The 20234-nt window shown below is 35.4% G+C and overlaps 1 protein-coding gene across 2 annotated transcripts in view; it reads left to right on the top strand.

The window, feature by feature from the left end:
• Nucleotides 1-3186: 3186 nt before the first annotated feature.
• cdc42bpaa (CDC42 binding protein kinase alpha (DMPK-like) a) overlaps nucleotides 3187-20234 on the top strand; it is a 42409-nt gene continuing 25361 nt past the window's right edge. For both annotated transcript variants that reach the window (XM_063008017.1, XM_063008018.1), the window contains exons 1-6: nucleotides 3187-3671; nucleotides 7991-8082; nucleotides 9166-9249; nucleotides 9359-9454; nucleotides 10978-11126; nucleotides 18104-18197. In XM_063008017.1, the coding sequence (XP_062864087.1) occupies nucleotides 3494-3671; nucleotides 7991-8082; nucleotides 9166-9249; nucleotides 9359-9454; nucleotides 10978-11126; nucleotides 18104-18197 (693 nt within the window). In that variant the 5' untranslated portion in view covers nucleotides 3187-3493. The remainder of the gene's footprint in view (nucleotides 3672-7990; nucleotides 8083-9165; nucleotides 9250-9358; nucleotides 9455-10977; nucleotides 11127-18103; nucleotides 18198-20234) is intronic.

Here is a 20234-nt window from a genome sequence, read left to right as displayed (position 1 = left end):
TGGGTTTTTACTCAGAGAGATATTATATCATTTGTTATAAACGCTAATTTTTTTAATAGAATTTAAACCAAATCCTTGTTTTGAATCAAAAAGTATAAATTAAGTTTGAATAAAGGAGTTTATTGATGGACAGCTAATTCACACGGATAGTTATGTACATGTGGCAGTTAACACCCTACCATGCTCCGTGGCATTTATAATCATCTTTGGCAGACCCAGTTAAACTCGATTTTGGATAATGAGTAGAGAAAAGATCCATGTGAGCTCAGATTAAAAGTAATATGGTCAGAAGAATCATGTATGGTCAGTGGACCTGTTATGCTTTGAAGAAGAAGGGGAATTCATTTTAAAAGCATGAAGTTAAATGAAGTATTACTTCAAATTCATATACAGGTCCTTCTCAAAAAATTAGCATATTGTGATAAAGTTCATTATTTTCCATAATGTAATGATAAAAATTAAACTTTCATATATTTTAGATTCATTGCACACCAACTGAAATATTTCAGGTCTTTTATTGTTTTAATACTGATGATTTTGGCATACAGCTCATGAAAACCCAAAATTCCTATCTCAAAAAATTAGCATATCATGAAAAGGTTCTCTAAACGAGCTATTAACCTAATCATCTGAATCAACGAATTAACTCTAAACACCTGCAAAAGATTCCTGAGGCTTTTAAAAACTCCCAGCCTGGTTCATTACTCAAAACTGCAATCATGGGTAAGACTGCTGACCTGACTGCTGTCCAGAAGGCCATCATTGACACCCTCAAGCAAGAGGGTAAGACACAGAAATAAATTTCTGAACGAATAGGCTGTTCCCAGAGTGCTGTATCAAGGCACCTCAGTGGGAAGTCTGTGGGAAGGAAAAAGTGTGGCAGAAAACGCTGCACAACGAGAAGAGGTGACCGGACCCTGAGGAAGATTGTGGAGAAGGGCCGATTCCAGACCTTGGGGGACCTGCGGAAGCAGTGGACTGAGTCTGGAGTAGAAACATCCAGAGCCACCGTGCACAGGCGTGTGCAGGAAATGGGCTACAGGTGCCGCATTCCCCAGGTCAAGCCACTTTTGAACCAGAAACAGCAGCACTGGACTGTTGCTCAGTGGTCCAAAGTACTGTTTTCGGATGAAAGCAAATTTTGCATGTCATTCGGAAATCAAGGTGCCAGAGTCTGGAGGAAGACTGGGGAGAAGGAAATGCCAAAATGCCTGAAGTCCAGTGTCAAGTACCCACAGTCAGTGATGGTCTGGGGTGCCATGTCAGCTGCTGGTGTTGGTCCACTGTGTTTTATCAAGGGCAGGGTCAATGCAGCTAGCTATCAGGAGATTTTGGAGCTTCCATCTGCTGAAAAGCTTTATGGAGATGAAGATTTCATTTTTCAGCACGACCTGGCACCTGCTCACAGTGCCAAAACCACTGGTGAATGATTTACTGACCATGGTATTACTGTGCTCAATTGGCCTGCCAACTCTCCTGACTTGAACCCCATAGAGAATCTGTGGGATATTGTGAAGAGAAAGTTGAGAGACACAAGACCCAACACTCTGGATGAGCTTAAGGCCGCTATCGAAGCATCCTGGGCCTCCATAACACCTCAGCAGTGCCACAGGCTGATTGCCTCCATGCCACGCCGCATTGAAGCAGTCATTTCTGCAAAAGGATTCCCGACCAAGTATTGAGTGCATAACTGAACATAATTATTTGAAGGTTGACTTTTTTTGTATTAAAAACACTTTTCTTTTATTGGTCGGATGAAATATGCTAATTTTTTGAGAATTTTGGGTTTTCATGAGCTGTATGCCAAAATCATCAGTATTAAAACAATAAAAGACCTGAAATATTTCAGTTGGTGTGCAATGAATCTAAAATATATGAAAGTTTAATTTTTATCATTACATTATGGAAAATAATGAACTTTATCACAATATGCTAATTTTTTGAGAAGGACCTGTATACTGTATATCAATCATCTACTCGAGCTTAGTGGCCACTTTCAGGATGACAAAGTAAGGATCACTAAATGGTTTATATATATATATATTTAAATAATATGCTATATTATATAGGTTACATTTCTATAACTCCAGTTTTTAGAAACTGTTTTGGTGACCCAGCGACTTTTTAGGTCACCTTGTTAATGTTTTTAATGTATTGGTCATCTTCATTGTACCTTAGTAGTAAATGGAAATGTAGTGAAATTATAGTATAAAGGCTTGTTTCTGTGTTTAAATAACCAATTAACTGGCATATAGAAGAAATCCTTGTTTCCTAACAAAATTCAAAATTATCAATAAAAGTACCCACGTTCAGCATCTCTGAATTTCCTCATAAAACAAAACAGCTGTTGTGCCTTTGTCGCCATGTTGGTGTGGAATTCTCTTTTGGCGGTATTTCAAATTACTCTCTACATCCTATATAAGTGCACTACATTAGCTGTGAAGTTTACACTCTATGTAGTGCACTATGTATCCAAAGGCGAGTGGAATGGGATTGAGCCTTTTCCTGCTGCAGCAGCATTCCCTGAATACAGTAGGACGGCTGCTGGGTTGGCGGAGGTCGCGGAGGGGAGAGGCTGGGATTTGGGGGAGCTTTCCTCTCCTATAGCGCGATGAGACACATGGACTATAATTAACATTGATTCCGGCGACATTTAACTGTGGAAAGAACGTGTGTATAAAGTCATTAGTATTATGGACTGTGCGTGCCGTCTGTCACAAAGAGGCAGCTGGAATTTTTTGAAGTTGTGTCAAGTTGGCTAGCTAACATGGATTGTAGTGCTATTGGCTAACTAACCTGTCTTTTTGTGTCAGTAGCTACTTAAGAAATTACTTCGGGGTTAGTCTAATATTCGCTAAAGTTGTTGTGAATATAGTTAAAGCAAATGATGGTGGTGTTGTAGTAACATGCGTCGCTATAGCAAGTTTTTTTAGTCAGCTAGTGCTTAGTTTACGAGTTAGCTACTTAGCATCGGACTCTGCAGGGTTTGCTAACGTTAGCTGGTTGTCATCACTGCAATTTTAATTCTTCCTGACCATACAGATTTCGAAACTGAATACATTATTATTTTAAACAATCACTGCTATTTTAACAAGCAATGACCTTTTATTGGTAAAGCGTGTTTACATTTCTCAGTTCAGCTCTTTGTAACGCGACTTCTTTCTACACGCTCTACGTTCAGTTGGTCTCATTTGCTTATAAACAAGCGTTTTTCTGTCGACTTGCGTGTCTTTAATTTAACGGTCAAAAGGAACAATGTAGTAAAAGTATTCACTTGGGGAAAAAACAAGCAAAGAAGTCTAATGTTAGCTGAAACTGCTAACAATCATAACACAATGATTTGGCTTTGTGGATAAATGGGATAATGAATTGTTTTATTATGGAACGTAGCTAACCGTTTAGACAGACGACCATCCGCTTTTAATGCCATAAGTTTTTAAGTATATTCTGCCAAATTTCGTTTGAGACAGGAATCACGATCCTCATTTAAATCATGTCGGGGGAAGTTCGTTTGAAAAAGCTTGAGACATTGTTCCTGGATGGCCCTGTCCAGTCCAATGGACAGTGTTTCAGCGTCGAAACGCTTTTGGATGTCCTCATCTGTCTTTTTGATGAGTGCAATAACTCACCTCTTCGCAGGGAGAAATATGTAATAGAGTTTCTGGACTGGGGTAAGTACATTGTTGACACTTTTGGAATTGTATGTGTTTATGTTTTAAGTTACCCTATTGAATGACTACACAATGTTAATCGTTAATGCAAAATATCCATTACAATACCTAAATTACGAGTGCTTGTAATATGCAAGGGATAATAATATCTGTATCGCAGCTTTACTTTAGTGTTTGTATATATAACAAAACCATTTGTTAAAAAAAATCTACCATCTACTATCTAGGATTTACCAGCACGAAGTTAGTCTGGAAAATGCAAAAAAAGTACAGTTTTATATAAACAACCTTTGTTTACTGGGCTGTACAACTGATCAGTAGACTTGACTCTTTTAGATAGTCTATATCTTGTCAGTTAATATAAAAGACTTTTACAGCATAAAAATGTCAGTAAGACATATTTCAATCAATACATTTGCAATAGATTTCTTTAAGCCATTTGGATATATAATATTTATGAGGTATGTTGTTGGTATATCCATCTTGTATCTGCAATGTGCTGCAAATTCAAAATACATATTTTTTATTTTATTACAGCAATAACATTGTCAATATTCTGCTGCACAAATGATCTTTGAGTTAATGCATATAGTGGATCAGTGGTTACACTTTTAAATTCTTTGAGCACCATTAGTCTGCATTTAAACCGAAGTCAAGTGACAACAAGCAAAAATGGAGCACATACAAAATATTAGCTTTGAAGGACTAAGTTTGTTTGCAATGAAGTTTTATTGTCAGTGTAGGAGCATAACAGCAAAGTGGTTAAAGAGAATATGATGTGTTGCTGTATATACCACCTGATTAAAGAAATGTGTCTGTTTCCTGAAAACAACTTAAAATATGTTGGATATTTCTCACAGCACTATTAACCTATAGCCTAAAATTAAGGAGTGTCCCGGTGCAAGCTGGAACATGCAGCCCATCTGTTAGCTAGATTTGGCATGACTGTCATGACTGTGATAGTCATGTGTTTTAGAGATAATTTGTCATGATTAACTAGACGTAGGTGATGCATTGTCTTGAGTTTAAAAGTGCTCAGAAACTTTCCAATTTGTTTATCTTAAAAAAATATGACTCCTTGGTAAAAGCCTACAGGTTATTGTCAGCGAAGTCATTTATGAAAAAGGCACTAGTATGTATTTTTTAAATACAAACTGACCGGTCATTTTAAATTTGTAAAATTAATTGATTTTTTTTTTATACAAAATAAAAATATAATTCCGATATAAACTTAAATGTCTTACATTCTTTGGTTATCACACAATTACTGATTGTGGATAGAGATTTATTTTAGACTTATTTTAAGTTATGTTTGTGTAGTTCTCACAGATGCATTGCAGACTATCTTTTTTTTATAGTATTTATAACTTGTTTTTTTTTTATTAACATTTGTTAAATGTAAAATTCTGACTTAGTGAACAGCCCCTGACATTATCTGGACTTTCAGGAAGGCACTGCAATGTCAACGCTCGTGTCATATTGCTGATCTTAAAACATGCTAGACTGTATGACCTAAATTTGGGTTGCAACCTGATTAAACCATTGTAATTTAATATTAACCCTTAATTTACTACAGCTGTGAGGTTATATAAAGACCACCCAGTGATTCAAGTGTTTGTGTGTTGCAACCATGGTAAAAAAAATAAGAAGCTATAACATGCACTGGGAGGAGAGCTCATTTCATTACACCCCAAAGTCGATTGGTATTTAAAGATTTCCACGACCTTAAACATTCTTAGAGACATGATTGAGAGTATTGTTTGGAACTTCTAAACTTATGGCACAGCTGCAAACCTGCCTGACTGTGGCAGAAAGCCCAAAAATTAATCCAGAGATCTTAGCAACCCCATTAGGACTTACAGCATGACTTGATGAAGGTTGAGACTAATATGCCAGTAGCAACCATAAGATGATTACTTAACAAGCAAAGCCAGACTTTACAAGGCCATATGCATTGTCTGCTTCAAGAAAGGCAGGCTTATGACCAGAAGAACACTATCTCTTCGGTCAAGCATGGAGTATTGATGTGGGGATGTTTTCTGCTGCAGCATGGATGGTGCCTGCCACCGCTGCTAAAAAAATTCTAGAGGAAACACTGCAAGCACACTAAAGTCAACCAAAACTTGTTTTAGGAATCAGTCCTGGAATAGCCTGGAGTGGTCTTCTCAGTTCCCAGGTAGGGCGGCTAAGTGGGTAACACGGTCACCTCACAGTAAGAAGGTCCTGGGTTCGATCCCCAGGTGGGGTGGTCCGGGTCCTTTCTGTGTGCAGTTTGCATGTTCTCCCCGTGTCCACATGGGTTTCCTCCGGGTGCTCCGGTATCCTCCCACAGTCCAAAGACATGCAAGTGAGGTGAATTGGAGATACAAAATTGTCCAGGACTGTGTTCGATATAACCTTGTGAACTGATGAACCTTGTGTAATGAGTAACTACCATTCCTGTCATGAATGTAACCAAAGTGTAAAACATGACGTTAAAATCCTAATAAACAAATGAACAAACAGTTCCCAGGTTTAAATCCCATAAATCTTTGGAAAGAAAGCAGCTGCAGCACAAAAACTTTAAAACCTTAATGAGCTGAAAGCTTTTGCTTGAGAAGAATGAATGACCATTTTACAAGAGAGCTGTCAGAAACTTGCTAGCATTTGCCATAATCACTTATTAGAGGTTATCAAGGCAGAATGATGTTCCACTGAGGGGTGAATGATGGTGCACATGGTTATTTGTTAACTCAAAATTGTCAACTTATGTGATCAAAATTGCTTTTATGCATCCATAAATGTTTTTCTTTAATTACCAAGACTTGTTATACATTTTTATTCAGTTATGTACCCATCACCATAATACCTTTTAAGGTGAGTGGGGTTGGGTTTACAGTACACTGCAACTGTATGCATTGATGCTGGTTTTTTTATACTTTGGTGTGAATGTTTATTTAAAGTGTGCAAATGTATTGGTATTAATAAAGAGAAATGAAAAATGAGCTGAAAGGGTTTAATTGTAGACTGACTTCTCTATTCAATTTTGTAACATTTGCATTTGTCACTCTGGCTTTTGAGAGATTTTTTTTACCCTCTGTGGAAGTTGTTTTACTCTTCCTATGTTCCTTTGACTTTATATGGTGTCATGTTGGATGGCAACCTAGGTGTATGTTTTCTTATTTTATATAAAATAACACAGTCTGACTACAAAGTGTTTAATGATATGCTTGATATGTATGTATGTATCCATGTATTTGCAGATCTGTAGCTAGCCATTGTGATTTGATTTGTTTTTAAACCTCAGGCTATACTGAATTCATTTCTCATGAATTTGTAATTTGCTGTATTTTAAGCCATGATTGTTTTTCATTAATTTAGTGCAATATTTTGAGTAAAGTATTTGCCAAGGAACTGTACTTTCTGGTCTCTAAATTGTCATGTTATTAGCATGTCATATTTTATCACCAGCACCAGTTTTAAGCAACTAATAATTTGAACATAAACGTTATAAATTACCTGGGCTCATGTACATTTTTCCAGGCAGAGGTAAAGGTTGAATCTTGCATTATTTTCTTGCACCTGTGAGGACTCATCCACTATAGATCCACAAATTAAACAAGTGTGCATTTGAAATAAAGTTAAGATGGGACAAAAATGATCATTGAAACAGTGCATATATATAGCCAATGATATTTTGACAAAAAGAAGCGTTGGTTAATACTAAACTGATAAAATACATTATTTAAGTTTCCTTAAGTATTAAGTATTTACGTTTTTTAAGTATCTCATTTACTAGACTTGTTTAAATATAAATATTCTGGCAATTATTTTAGATTAAAACCCAGTGAGCTAGCTTTCAAATGTTGTCCACCTCTGTGGTTCAACAGTAAATGTGCCAAAAGGAAATTCCATGTAACAATAGTTTTTTATTTGAGACTTTCCCCATACAGTTTTATCTGGATGCATAGGATATGGTAATTGTTTCATGTCCTCCGACTTCTACTCATAATTTTAAATTCTGTAGTAATACTGAGCCATATTCTTTAATACTTTATATGGCCAAAAGTATGTGGGTACCCCTTCTAATGATTAATTTCAGGTGTTTAAGTCATACCCATTGTTCTATTTGAATTCCCTTTTTGAATTTGGTGAAAAAATCATTATGCTTAACTTGCTTTTTGTCTGAAATTGATTATTTTTGCCATAATAACAATGGAATTACTTAAGAAATGTTTTACCCGTTATTGCTTAGTAAATGTAAATGCATAATATGGTAAAATGATGGGTGTTCGTCTTTTTACAATTAGCTACATGATAATTATTTTATCTCATTCTAGCTAAACCTTTTACATCTAAAGTAAAGCAGATGCGACTGCATAAGGAGGACTTTGAAATTTTAAAAGTAATTGGCCGAGGAGCATTCGGAGAGGTAAGCACACACTTTTTTTGTATACAAATGTAATCTGTCTTGGGCTAAGATGGGTAAATAACTTAAATGAATACACATTTCTTTTACTTTTTTCCACTTTATTAACCTATTTCAAGTTTTGCAATACAGATGGGCTGTTGGTGCGGCATCTTTTTTTCTAATGACTGTTGCAACAACGTTTTTGAGATGTTATGTTTTAGCAACTTTAATTTAATGATTTTTATTTCTGTGTATAAATCTAATCAATGTACCGCAGTGGACTACTATAACACAGGTATTTTCATGGCAGCCAAGCTTGCAAAATGTAGTTAACTAATTGGTAGAAAAAAAAGATGACATGTAGTCTGTTGTGCTTAAGCATAAAAAAAAACAGAAAAGGTTTTTGTTTGAAACTTCATTGTGGGTGTCCCAATTAATCTCTATTATACTTGTTATCCAATGCAAAATGTGTATAACGTCGCCTTTTGCATACCACACATCTTTTTATTTGCACTAAATTATAGCTCAACTGTAGCTGTTTTACTGTTTAAATAAACCTAATGTTAATCTTTTGCAGGATTCGTCGTTAAAACCCCCTACATGGATTTGTTCTTACATTTGTGCTTTGATTTATGTGTTGTCGTTTTCCCAACCACATCTGAAAGTCTTTTTGGGGTAACTTTAGGTCAAGTACCATTCCTAAATACTGACTCTACAGCTGTGAAACGCAATTAAATCTTTAAAAAAACGTTCCATCTTGTAATTTTTTTAATATATAAACATTTAACTAGCAACATTTTCTCTCCATCCAAATTTTATTGTTGTCTAAAGCCTTTTATAAAAATGAATGTATTTTGGACTGTAATGCTCCTTAAAATCAAATGCAATACAATGTGTTTAAAACTAGCATGACCTACTGTTTTTGCTCATTTGATGCTTTTTTGGATTTTATTTTTTTTTCATCAAAAAACTGGACACACAGGCTAATGTTTTTTTTGTATTGGGTTTCTTTTTAGTTAAAAAAAGGTAAGTAAATAAATTCTATGTTTAGATTTGTCTGGCTATAATGTACCAAGCTTTTTGCTCCCTGTTTGTATATTCCAGGTAGCAGTCGTGAAAGTGAAGAATGCAGACAAAGTGTTTGCCATGAAGATTCTTAATAAATGGGAGATGCTAAAAAGAGCTGAGGTAGATATCATTTGCTGCTATTGCAGCTGTATACTGAATGTGTTGGAATTTATAGGTCACATAGATTTCTCCAGAAATGATGCCTCTATACGCTCTGGTTTGTTTTTAGACTGCATGCTTCCGGGAGGAGCGAGATGTTCTGGTGAATGGGGACAGCCAGTGGATCACAACACTACACTATGCCTTTCAGGATGACAACTTTTTGGTGAGTTGAGAAATGGAGGCATTTTACAACAACATTGTTTATACAAGGATTTGTTGGTTGTGTTAACACCTTGGTGTAAGAAGATTTTATTCAAATCAGTACCATAATACAGGACTCTATAAAATGTGTATTCTTTTGTAAGTACAGTGATGTCTTGGACTGTTTAATTATAAAAACCATTGTTGAATGTTGTATAATCCTGTTTAAACACACAAGTTAATGCACAACTGTGTTTCCTGGTTGGAAACTAGAAAGAAAAACACAGTTTGACAGGAATGTCACTGCACTGTATTACATCCAGTAGTAAAAGCAGTCCAGGAAATGTCAGCATTGTAGTCATGCTTTGTAGCACCTGTAATAAAAAATTGCTCAGCTACCTCAAACTCAAACTACCATGCAAACTTCACTTCGAGTTTTTTTTTTTCTACTGGGCATTTATTTGATGAGTAAATTGTTGATCATTTAAATGTTTTCGTTTGTAAATGTGCCTAATTTCTTTAAAACAAAACATTTTATATGATTTTTAATACATATAATGATGTACATTACATGATTTTAATAATGGCAAAACTACATTTATTTATATGTAATCAAGCAAAAAATGAATGAAATTGCCTTTATCTTTGTTGCACTCTAGTTCAGTGGTAGCTCAATGGTTAGGGACTGGACTAGTAATCAAAAGGTTGGATCATAGCCAATAAAAATTATACGTTGCTTTGGATAAAAGCGTCTGCTAAATTTAACAAATGTTATGTAAATGTACTCTTTTTGAGTAAAGCAAAATTAACCTATAGAATAAAGACCCAACAGAATAACTTTTCTTTTTCATCAGTTTTATCATTAGTTTTGGCTGTGTTATTTTTGTTAATTTTATGCCTCAAGGTCAGCAAATGTGTCTTGTTAGTTAGTGGGTGTGCACATGCAGCTATATAAGACAAAAGCACTGCACAGATTAGCTCTGTTATTATAGTTGAACCATTAACTAAAATGACTAAAACTAAAATCACTTTAATATTATTACAACTGAAACCATGCCCATTGCAAACCTAGACAAATTTGCTGATGTAATTTGTGGTAGATACTTACAAAGGCCTGTTTTAAAAGGTGCCTCGACATTAATTCAGTAAAAAAATCATTGTCTTCTAAAAAAGTTTAAATAAATGAGAAGGATTGTAACTCTGCAAATGACTTGCATACCAATGCACACATCTGTCAGTTTTTAGACATTCAGACAAATTTCAGCCATTCTGTCTGCTGTTTTGAATAGTACAAGAATCATATGGCCCTAATAATATAAATACTAAAGTTTAAATATGACAAAATCTTGCTGTGTATGACCTGTCGTGCCGTAAGACCTGTGTGTTTTGTTATGTAAATCTTTTACTAATGCCACCTCTACTGCAAATAAGAGCAGGTGAGTGGGATATACAAGTACAGGTTGCTCAGTAACATGAACAATAGGTGTTAATTTTAATAGTCAGACACTAATATAATACAGCTCCTGGTATGCCTGTTTCTTTCAGTATCTGGTAATGGATTACTATGTGGGCGGTGATCTCCTGACATTGCTGAGTAAGTTCGAAGATCGCTTGCCTGAAGACATGGCCCGATTCTACTTGGCTGAGATGGTGCTGGCCATTGACTCTGTGCATCAGCTTCACTATGTCCACAGGTAAGACTTGTAGGTGGTTCTGACCAACCAAGGTAAATAGAAGTTACATGTAAACTTTACCTAGACATTGTAACATTTACAAATAACCACAAACATTGTGGCCTAAAGCAAGATTTTTTTCCCAGACAGCTGGGTGTAGTATTGTCTTTTGTAAGGTCCAGTTAGCTGCATTAACATAATTGTACACTAAAGCTTTAGTGTAATGTGGATTGTCTGAATCAGCTGAGATTTTATGGATCTACATAATCTAAGATGGATTAGCATTTCTGTGTGAAGATCTTTCATTTAGAGATTATGTTTTGAGGCACACAGATACTCAGATGTAACTTCAGTGCAGTTGATCTATTCTGGGCTGTTAATTGTATGCTGCTGCATCCAAGCAGATTTGTACTGTGTGGAGCTTGCACACTCTACGTCTCTAGAATTGTGCTAAACAGTCTTTTCCGGACAAGTCTGTTTACCAAAATGGTGATTACAATCTTAAATCGTGTAAAAGCTGGTTCATGCTTCGTCAGACAGGCTTCTGAGAATTGTCCAAAAAAACATGTTTGGAATTTTGTGGTTTTCTACAACAGGAATTTTTAGGAATTTAAAGCCTCAGGTTTATTTGAAGTCGCCAGTCACTGAAGAAGTGCGCAGCCCATTCTGACATTTCTGTTTAAGGGGATATTTTTTTCTAAAGTGCCTTGGAATAAGCTCAAGATACATTAGTAATCATACAGCTGTAGTATGTTCCCCAAGACGACATGTTCAGTTGGTGAGATGTAGTTATAAATAGCTTAATGTGAGGTTCTGATGTTTCCAATAACTTTACACACAATGCATTTGGTGCCCAAGTTCAAAGTTCAGAGCTTGTTTAACTAGTTAAATAATTCCTGAATAAATATTTCTGTGATGTTTGAGTAAACCTAAACTTGCATCACATTGTAAGTAATCCCTGTTACACAGTGCAATGAAGTCATTTTGTTATGAATGTTAAAGAGATTCAAAACTTTTTCATTTACAGAGGACCAAAAAACTCAATTAAAATGTACTTTCTTTTCCATTACTGACAGATATAGACACAGCAGATGTAAGCTCTTGTGTTAAGTGGTGCAATTGGCAACTTTATAGTCATTTCCAGTTTAAAATAGCAACTGGTTCATGGAGCTTGGTTTAAGTTTAAATGCATGGGCCAAAGGTTTTGGATAAATGTGTGAAAAAGCAACTTTGATTAAAGTGAGAAATGTTGTGAGAGAAACTGGAGGCAGTGAGAGGAATGCTGAGCTGGGGTGTGGTGAGCTGCAGCTGTGCAGGGTCTGTGAGTGTGTCCCCTGTCTTGAAATGCCGGGAGTTTTCTCAGGAATGAACAGTCCTTTAGCCCTAGTGTCTTTATGGGAGAGAAAGAGCACTCAAAGACTGTACCTCCCCAACCTGCACAGCTCACAGCCCTATAACCTCATTACACTGACCATCATGACCAAGTGGAGCCACGGTATTCTTTATATAGTTTATGCACAGCTTTTGTGCCAGATTAGCTTTGAGAAGCAGGATTGTGGGTAATGAAGAGATGAAATGCATTAAGGCTTAATGACCTGTCCAGAGGAAGTCATTTTTTGATTTGAAGTTGTGGCTTTATTGTACAGCTGTTTAATCTCTGTTGTTGTGACACATATGTGACATCAATATTGATTTAGCTGCACGTTTTCTAATAGAACCGTGGGGAGATGTTGTGGTAAGGACTCTGGTTGTTTTGGGTAATATTAAGCATTAACTGAAGTATGTTCCTTTTGCAACAAATAACTTTTACTCCTTATTTCGTTGTGTTAAAATTATATTTGTGTAGAATTTCTTGTTTGATGTATTTAGCTTAATATTGTTATTATTTAAGCTAATCATGATACTCTTCCACAATTAAACATTTTTTGAGCATATGCAAAGGTAACTTTTAGCATCAGTTTATTTCTTCAGTTTGTCCAGAATCAAATTACTTTGCTGTTGTATTGTAGCAAGGGTGGACAGGGTGATTTTGTATCCAGGTATTGTGTCCAGTTTTGTAAATATACTTGCCCAGAGGACAAGTTACTCAGTAAGCTGCTAAGGCAATCACTAGCATTTTGTCCTGTCAATCAACATTAACAAAGTCCTGCTCTGTATCGCTTTGCTTCTGCTAAACAAGTTTTTATTTAATATGCATGTTTAATGCGACGTCTCTGTTTGTCTCTTATAATAATTTCCATATATTTTTGTGGGAAATTTTCTCCCTTTTCCCCCAATCTAGTTGTTCCCATTCCCAATTGCAATTCCCTTGATGCATACACCACCCCTTACCTTGTCAAGGAGAACTGCACAGGCTTACTGCTTTTTTCCTTCTTCTTATTTATGATGATGTATTGTGGTTCTGTGCAACAGACACATTTTGCTTGCCCAGTGCCCCAGCTTATAAACCAATAACTTGTTCAAACCTGTAATAATTGTCAACCAAGACTTTCATCAGTAAGAATGATTTATAATTGTTTTGTTGGTAGCTCTATTATTTGTTGTATTTCCCAAAGAACCCTTTGTCTTTTAGTCATCATTCATTTTAATAATAGATATTAAGAATAATTTTTTGTCAAGTGTGTGTATATGGCATAATGTCAACAGGAAGGACATTTGATTCATTTTCATCAACCACTTTATTCTGGTTAGGGTCGCGGCAGGAATGAACAGGGTGCCAATCCATCCCTTCAGACAAAGCCAATCATGTCTGTGTAGACTCCACGCCAGCCAATACCGCTAAAATTTAATCCCGGGTCTTATTTGTTGTGGGCTAGTGTTATAGACCTCTGTGCCACCCCAGGAAGAATATATAAGGTTATATTCGTAAATGCAATTACTAATTAATCATCAGCTATCGAGCACTTTTAAAAGGCTTAATTTCTGGATTTGTAAAAATCACAGTTCAGTTATTTCTCAAAAACAAATTGAGTGTGTCATTCTCAAACCACATGTGTCAGAAGTGGTACACCACTTCCTCTTTTTTTTTTTTTTTTCAGGGGAAGTAATGCAGCATTTGCATGACATAAGCCTCCAAAGGTATTAGAGTTGGCTATTTCAACAGCTAGTTCTATTTAGATATATGCATTTTTAAATAAATAGTTTTTTCATACGTGAATAAGAAAAGAACTATAACACCAATTTAAGTAAGCAAGCATGAGTTTGAATATTCAAACATACAATAATAATGGAAATAACACGTGTTTTCATTGTGCGTGTCTGTGCAGCATTGGTAGTGTTGCTGGTTGTTCACTTCTGTTAGGGCATAGTTTTGCATTTGAGGCAGATGATCAATGCTGCTGTTCTAAGGGGAAATTAGTTACTTTTTTTCTGCTTCCTCTCTTGTTCTGTTTTCTTTACATTCATTGTGCTCCTACTGAAGTGGAATTACTGACCCTACATGTACAGAAACAGTCATTCTCACAAATGTTCTTTTATGACTATCTTGATCTATCTGTTTCCTATTTTTATTCTTTGTATTTCATACATCTGGCCCTTTATGGCATTGCAGTTATTGCTGCGCAATAGTCCAGGCTTAATTTGTCAGTGGGCTGATGTATTTGTGTTGATTCTGTGTTTAGAAAGCTGTAAATAAAGTAAAGGGAATGTGGTGGAAAATATTGTTCTGAGTTTTTGTAGAGTCTGTTGCGTACTTTATAAAGCAAAGGAAAAAAGGAAAAATTGTAGATAATCATAAGATTATTTTGAGAAAATAGAAGGAGATCAGGGTCATGCCAAAGAACAGAAGCATTTAGCTGATTTACTGCAAAAAATACATGGTTTAAAATAAACCAAGAACATTTTCCTCATAGGAATGTTGTTTCCTCTTAGTTGGTCATTTTGGGTTAAGTGCAGATTGGGAATGTGTGGCATATTCTTTTGCTCTCACACTCTTGGTCTCCTGCTCTAGGGACTGGTGAGAGAGTGGAGTGTCCTCATGCACAGTGCCCTGTCTGTGTAAACACTACTGTAAAGCTGATAAGGGCTTTGAGACACCTCCCATACATGCCACAATCCAGGAATCATACACACTCCTTAATTGGAAATCTTCAGAATTGCTCTCATTTCTTTGTTTTATTTTTGTCTTTAATATGAGACAGCAGATCTTACCTCAGCTTTTAGGCTACTGGCCATTTCATCCGTGCTAAGAATTCTTACACACAACACTACCTATTTTGTAGGTCTTTTTAAAAAGCTTCTTACTAATAAAACTGTACTGTGTGTGTTCTTCTGTTAGCTATGCCCTTGTTTACATGCTTCAGCATGCCGGACACTCTCATCCTGCTCTTTAGCCTGGCAGATGCTGCCAAATTTGGGAATGCCTGGCTGTGTGTGTTTTTTTGTGGTTGGCTCTTTCAGCCACCTCATTTATTCATCTTCTGTTATGAAGTTTGTAGGGTGTCCAAACTGTCCTCTTAAATTAATTTGGTTTCCTCCTCTGGGAAATGTCTATTGAATATAAAATTTGAAGAGACCTTTCTGACATTTAAAATATTTGTAAGCAACTATTCACCCCTTGAATAAATGTTATGGAAAAATATGTATAGCCGTATGCAAAGTATTTACGAAAAACTCTGTATAAGTAGAATTAAAAAAAAATCTAAATCTTATTGTAAAAAAATCTTTAATCTATGTAAGCCACAATTGTTGGCACACACAGAAATGATGTGCAGTTTAACATTTATATTTTATGTTTACCTGAATGATTAGATTTAGATTAGAATGCTTAAATGGTCAGCCTTTGGTATAAATGAGGTGAAACAGCGGTTCTCTGAGAGATCAGAGAATTCAGTTATATTTAATTAAAAAGTTAAATTGCACATTTCTAGAGAGATTCTGTATGGAGCAGTGGTCTTGAGTCACTTGCCATGTGTTCTCCAGTCTTACTAAGTATTCTTGGATAAGACTCTGAGGTGTTATTTTAGCAAAGGGATGCTGCACATAGTACTGAATGTAGGTACAATTATGGTGCAGACTTATGAAAATATGTTTTTTACCTGTGTAAGATTCAGTTTTTTAAAGTCAAATAAAGGATAGCTTTTAATTAATAAAAAATAAAATAAAATAATAAGCAACAAGTAATTTTTTGTATTGTTCATTTTGTTAATGTTTTGCAGAAGTCAGCCTGTGTCAATAAAATACCAATCTAGCATGTTTTGTTTTTTTATTGATCCTGTATTTGTATCATATTTATTGTTGTTAAACTATATCAGATGAAATAGTTTATTAGCAAAACTGTGGTTTGTGTGATGGCTAGTAGTGATGACATCTGCAGACACACGCTTTTCTTAGGATCACTGATCCTTGACCACACACACACACACTGAGTGACCCCGATTTGAGTACAAACACCTGCTCACCTGTGCCACCTGATCCCAGCCAGTCTTTCACCAGCTGCTTCACTGTGTTTCCTGCTGACACTAATGCACTCATGCACGTTTATCTTTCTGCTAATGAGCCCTTTGGTCTTTTTTACATTGCTAATTATAGGATCAACAGTGGACGATCAGTCACCCTTTGCTAATTTTGATGAATGTTTTTATGCCAATCTTAGGCACGTCATTATGATAGCAATAAATAATTTAACGATATCCTGCTCTATTACCTATTAATATTTGTTAGGTTTAGCACATGGCATGTAGGCTGTGTTAATTCCTAGCAGTGTATTGATTATTCAAATGTCACTGATTATTGTAGAGGCCTGCTGAAATGGAATTTATTCTGGGGTTGGAGGATGTTAAGTGGGTCTTTCCATTAACTTCTTTTGACTAAATGTGACCTTCCAATTAATTTCCTGTGATAGTTCAGTGGTTAAGGATTTGGACTAGTATTTAGAAGATCAATGGTTCAAGCCCTATTGCCGTCTGTTGCCGATTTTGAACAAATTGTAAACCATAAGGCTACAAAAAGCAAAGATTTATTTTTCCTACAGATGTCGTAAAACTTTGCGTTCCTTTGGAACTGGACATTGGAGTAATGAAAGATGGTTGATTTGTCTGATAAATCCTGTTTCCTTTAAGATCATGTGGACATGAATCGTTTACTTGTTGTCATATTGGTGTTCTAGAGTACTTTGTTTTTCATGTAGTTTATTTATTTCAGAATAATGTTATAATGTTCACTATTTTCAGTTCTGTAATTATTCAGTGGCCCACTACAGTATAGTTCAGTTTTTCTGTTTGTGTGTGAAATGCTAGTAATAATTAGAATTTGTCCTTTCACTGAATTGCATGTACACATGGCTCACTATTCTCTTGGGGTGGATCTCCATGGTCCATGTTCTAAAAAAAACTGAGGGAAAACCGACAAGGAGGGTAAAAGAAACAAACACCATATTTAAGCTTTAAGGCAATTTGATGTTTGCACAGCCTTTATAAAAATGTGGAAATAAATATAGTTACCATATAGTTACTCAATAAAAAAAATCAAAAATAGAAATGTATTCTGCCTTCTGATTTTAAGTTTTTTAACCTCGACAATGACGAGGAATATTATGTGGTACTGGTAAGTGTGTGTGATGGAGCAGGTCTATCAGGCATAGCAGTGTTGCTGGAATCATTATTTTTTGAAAACATAGTTTGGCAAACAAAAATCTATACCTAACAATGATGGTCGAAAGGTCAAGACTAAACCCACTCTGATAGAGCTAGAAGGTGAGAGAGGTGTCAACATACTTTTACCATAAATGTGTGTTACGGGTTTTTGAGTAGCACTAGAGCGTTTGCCATTAATTTAGAGGATTGTGAATCTCAGGTGAGACCATAGGCATCAGGGGCTTTAGGTTTGAGTCCCTTGCTGGTCCTGGCCATAGAACAAAGGTAATGTTTAACATGATTAAGCTTAGAGTACACAAAATACTAATATTGTGATTGTGCACCAGTAATGTTGCTATTGAGGTTGTAATTATATATAGTAATGAGTGGTCTTTTTTTTTTTTTTTTTTTTTTTTACTTTTGCAGAGACATCAAACCAGACAACATTTTATTGGATATGAATGGACACATTAGACTGGCTGATTTTGGCTCTTGTCTTAAACTCATGGCAGATGGAACGGTAAGAATGACGAATATGGTGGTAATTTGTTTGAATTTGAATTTGATTATGAATATTGTTTTGATAAATACACCTAACAATTCATACTCATGATACTTCTAAATTGTTTTTTTTTTTAATCTAAAATGAACTCTTTTTATAGTCTAATCAAGTAATCTGTTTTAACCTATTAGATTTTTATCAAAACTGTCTAAATAGTCTGTCCTGCTTTACATCCAGTGTGCATCATGGGTAAGGCTTGGCTCTACAGCTTTGTGGAGAAGCTTTACTTTCTTACCCTTACCCAATAGGCCTTTCTTTAAGGTCAGGGAGTCGTACCTGCTCTTAACATGTTGAAAGCAACATTCTGATTTATTAAATTACCTTTTTTTAAAGAAAATTAAACTTGAGATTTTAGGCAAGAATCAGTTTTGAAATACTTAATGTTTTAGTCAAAACTAAAACATTTCATTGTAATTTGCATTCACAATTCATCATACAATACTAGTTCAATTAAAAAAAGAGTATATAAAATCCTTTTACAATTACCTGACTCAGTATTAATGTATGTTTAGATTAATAGAGCTCACGGGTACATACAGTTTATATAAACAGTAAGTAGTTTTCTGATTAGGATTTGCTGTTGTTTTGTGATACATCACAGACAGCTCAGCAGGATATTCCTCTGTCCTCCGACAAGTCGAATGTGAGTGTGTACGTGTGGCTCAGCATGCTCACATGTGCGTGCTTGAAGCTGTTCACGTGTGTTGTACATGAAGACAGACATTAGAATTGACTCATTTGCTCACCACAAATTCTTCCACCTGCTCACATCTATCACAGGCTTCTCTTTAGCTGGCTTTTACTGAAGCTCAGACAGGGCCGCTTAAATTCAGAGCTTCCACTTTCTCTAGCTTGCAGCTCACAGGCCTGGCTGTTCTCAGTAAGAATACTTTGCTTTTCAGAAATACACATGAAGTGGAGTGAATGAACCAATAAGGATACATTTTATTGTTTTGACACTTGTATGTATGAAAATGTATTTATTAGCTCATATGGGCAGTGATGACTCAGCGGTTAAGGTACTTTTCTAGTAATTGGAAGTTCAGTGGTTCAAGTCCAGCCACCCTCAAGTTGCCACTGTTGGGCCTTTGAGCAAGGCCTTTAACCCTTGCAGTGTAATAAGCTACAATCATAAGTCACTTTGGACAATGGCATGTGCTAAATGTCATAAATATAAATGTAAATATGGTCCAGAGCTGAAATACAGCCAACTGTGGATATGATTAAGACAAGGGTATTGTTAAGATTGTTTGTTTTAACTAACAGCAGAAAGCTTTCTTGACACAAAACCAGATAGATGAAACAGATACTTTGTTTAATTATACATCACTTTATAACATCTGGCACTAAGCATATTATACTGTAAAATTACATAATCATGTAGCATAACTGTTGTTTTAGATTTTAGTCCTAAATATGCAGCTGTCAAATTTCCAGCAATTACATAATACAATAATGTCAATATGGATGCATGTCAATATGTTAACTTTGACATGCATCCTAACACATTGTGGAATCCATCTTACAAACAAATAAGGCAGCTTTGAAAGCATGGGGGAACTACCCAAATACTACCCAAAATGTAGTGGGAGAACTACCCAAAATATAGTGTTTTTATGATTGCGGTGTTTTTAGTAAAATTGTGTATGTTTTTTGATATTATCATTTTTTACTATGTTTTTTTTTAAATAAATTATTTATGCTTATAACTACATACTTTTGTTTATATTGTTAATCACACAATTAGGACACGATGTGTGTACATTTTAACTAAACATCATCCAGAAGTATTACATTTTTTTAAAAAAATTAATATTTCCACTTGTTGTGTATATATACGCACAAATACATATTTGTCCAGTCATTAGCCTCAGGATAAGCATTTCCAGTATGTCTACATAGTACAACTATTACTGATTTTTATTTGTAGTAGTATTTATAACAACTACAATATAATACAAAATGTTGGTCTTTACAAAGGTGTATGTTTCTGTT

This window comes from Trichomycterus rosablanca, chromosome 13 (assembly GCF_030014385.1).
Source record: "Trichomycterus rosablanca isolate fTriRos1 chromosome 13, fTriRos1.hap1, whole genome shotgun sequence".
Classification (NCBI taxonomy): domain Eukaryota; kingdom Metazoa; phylum Chordata; class Actinopteri; order Siluriformes; family Trichomycteridae; genus Trichomycterus; species Trichomycterus rosablanca.
The sequence above is the reverse complement of the archived record's forward strand: the minus strand, read 5'-3'. Positions and strand labels throughout refer to the sequence as shown.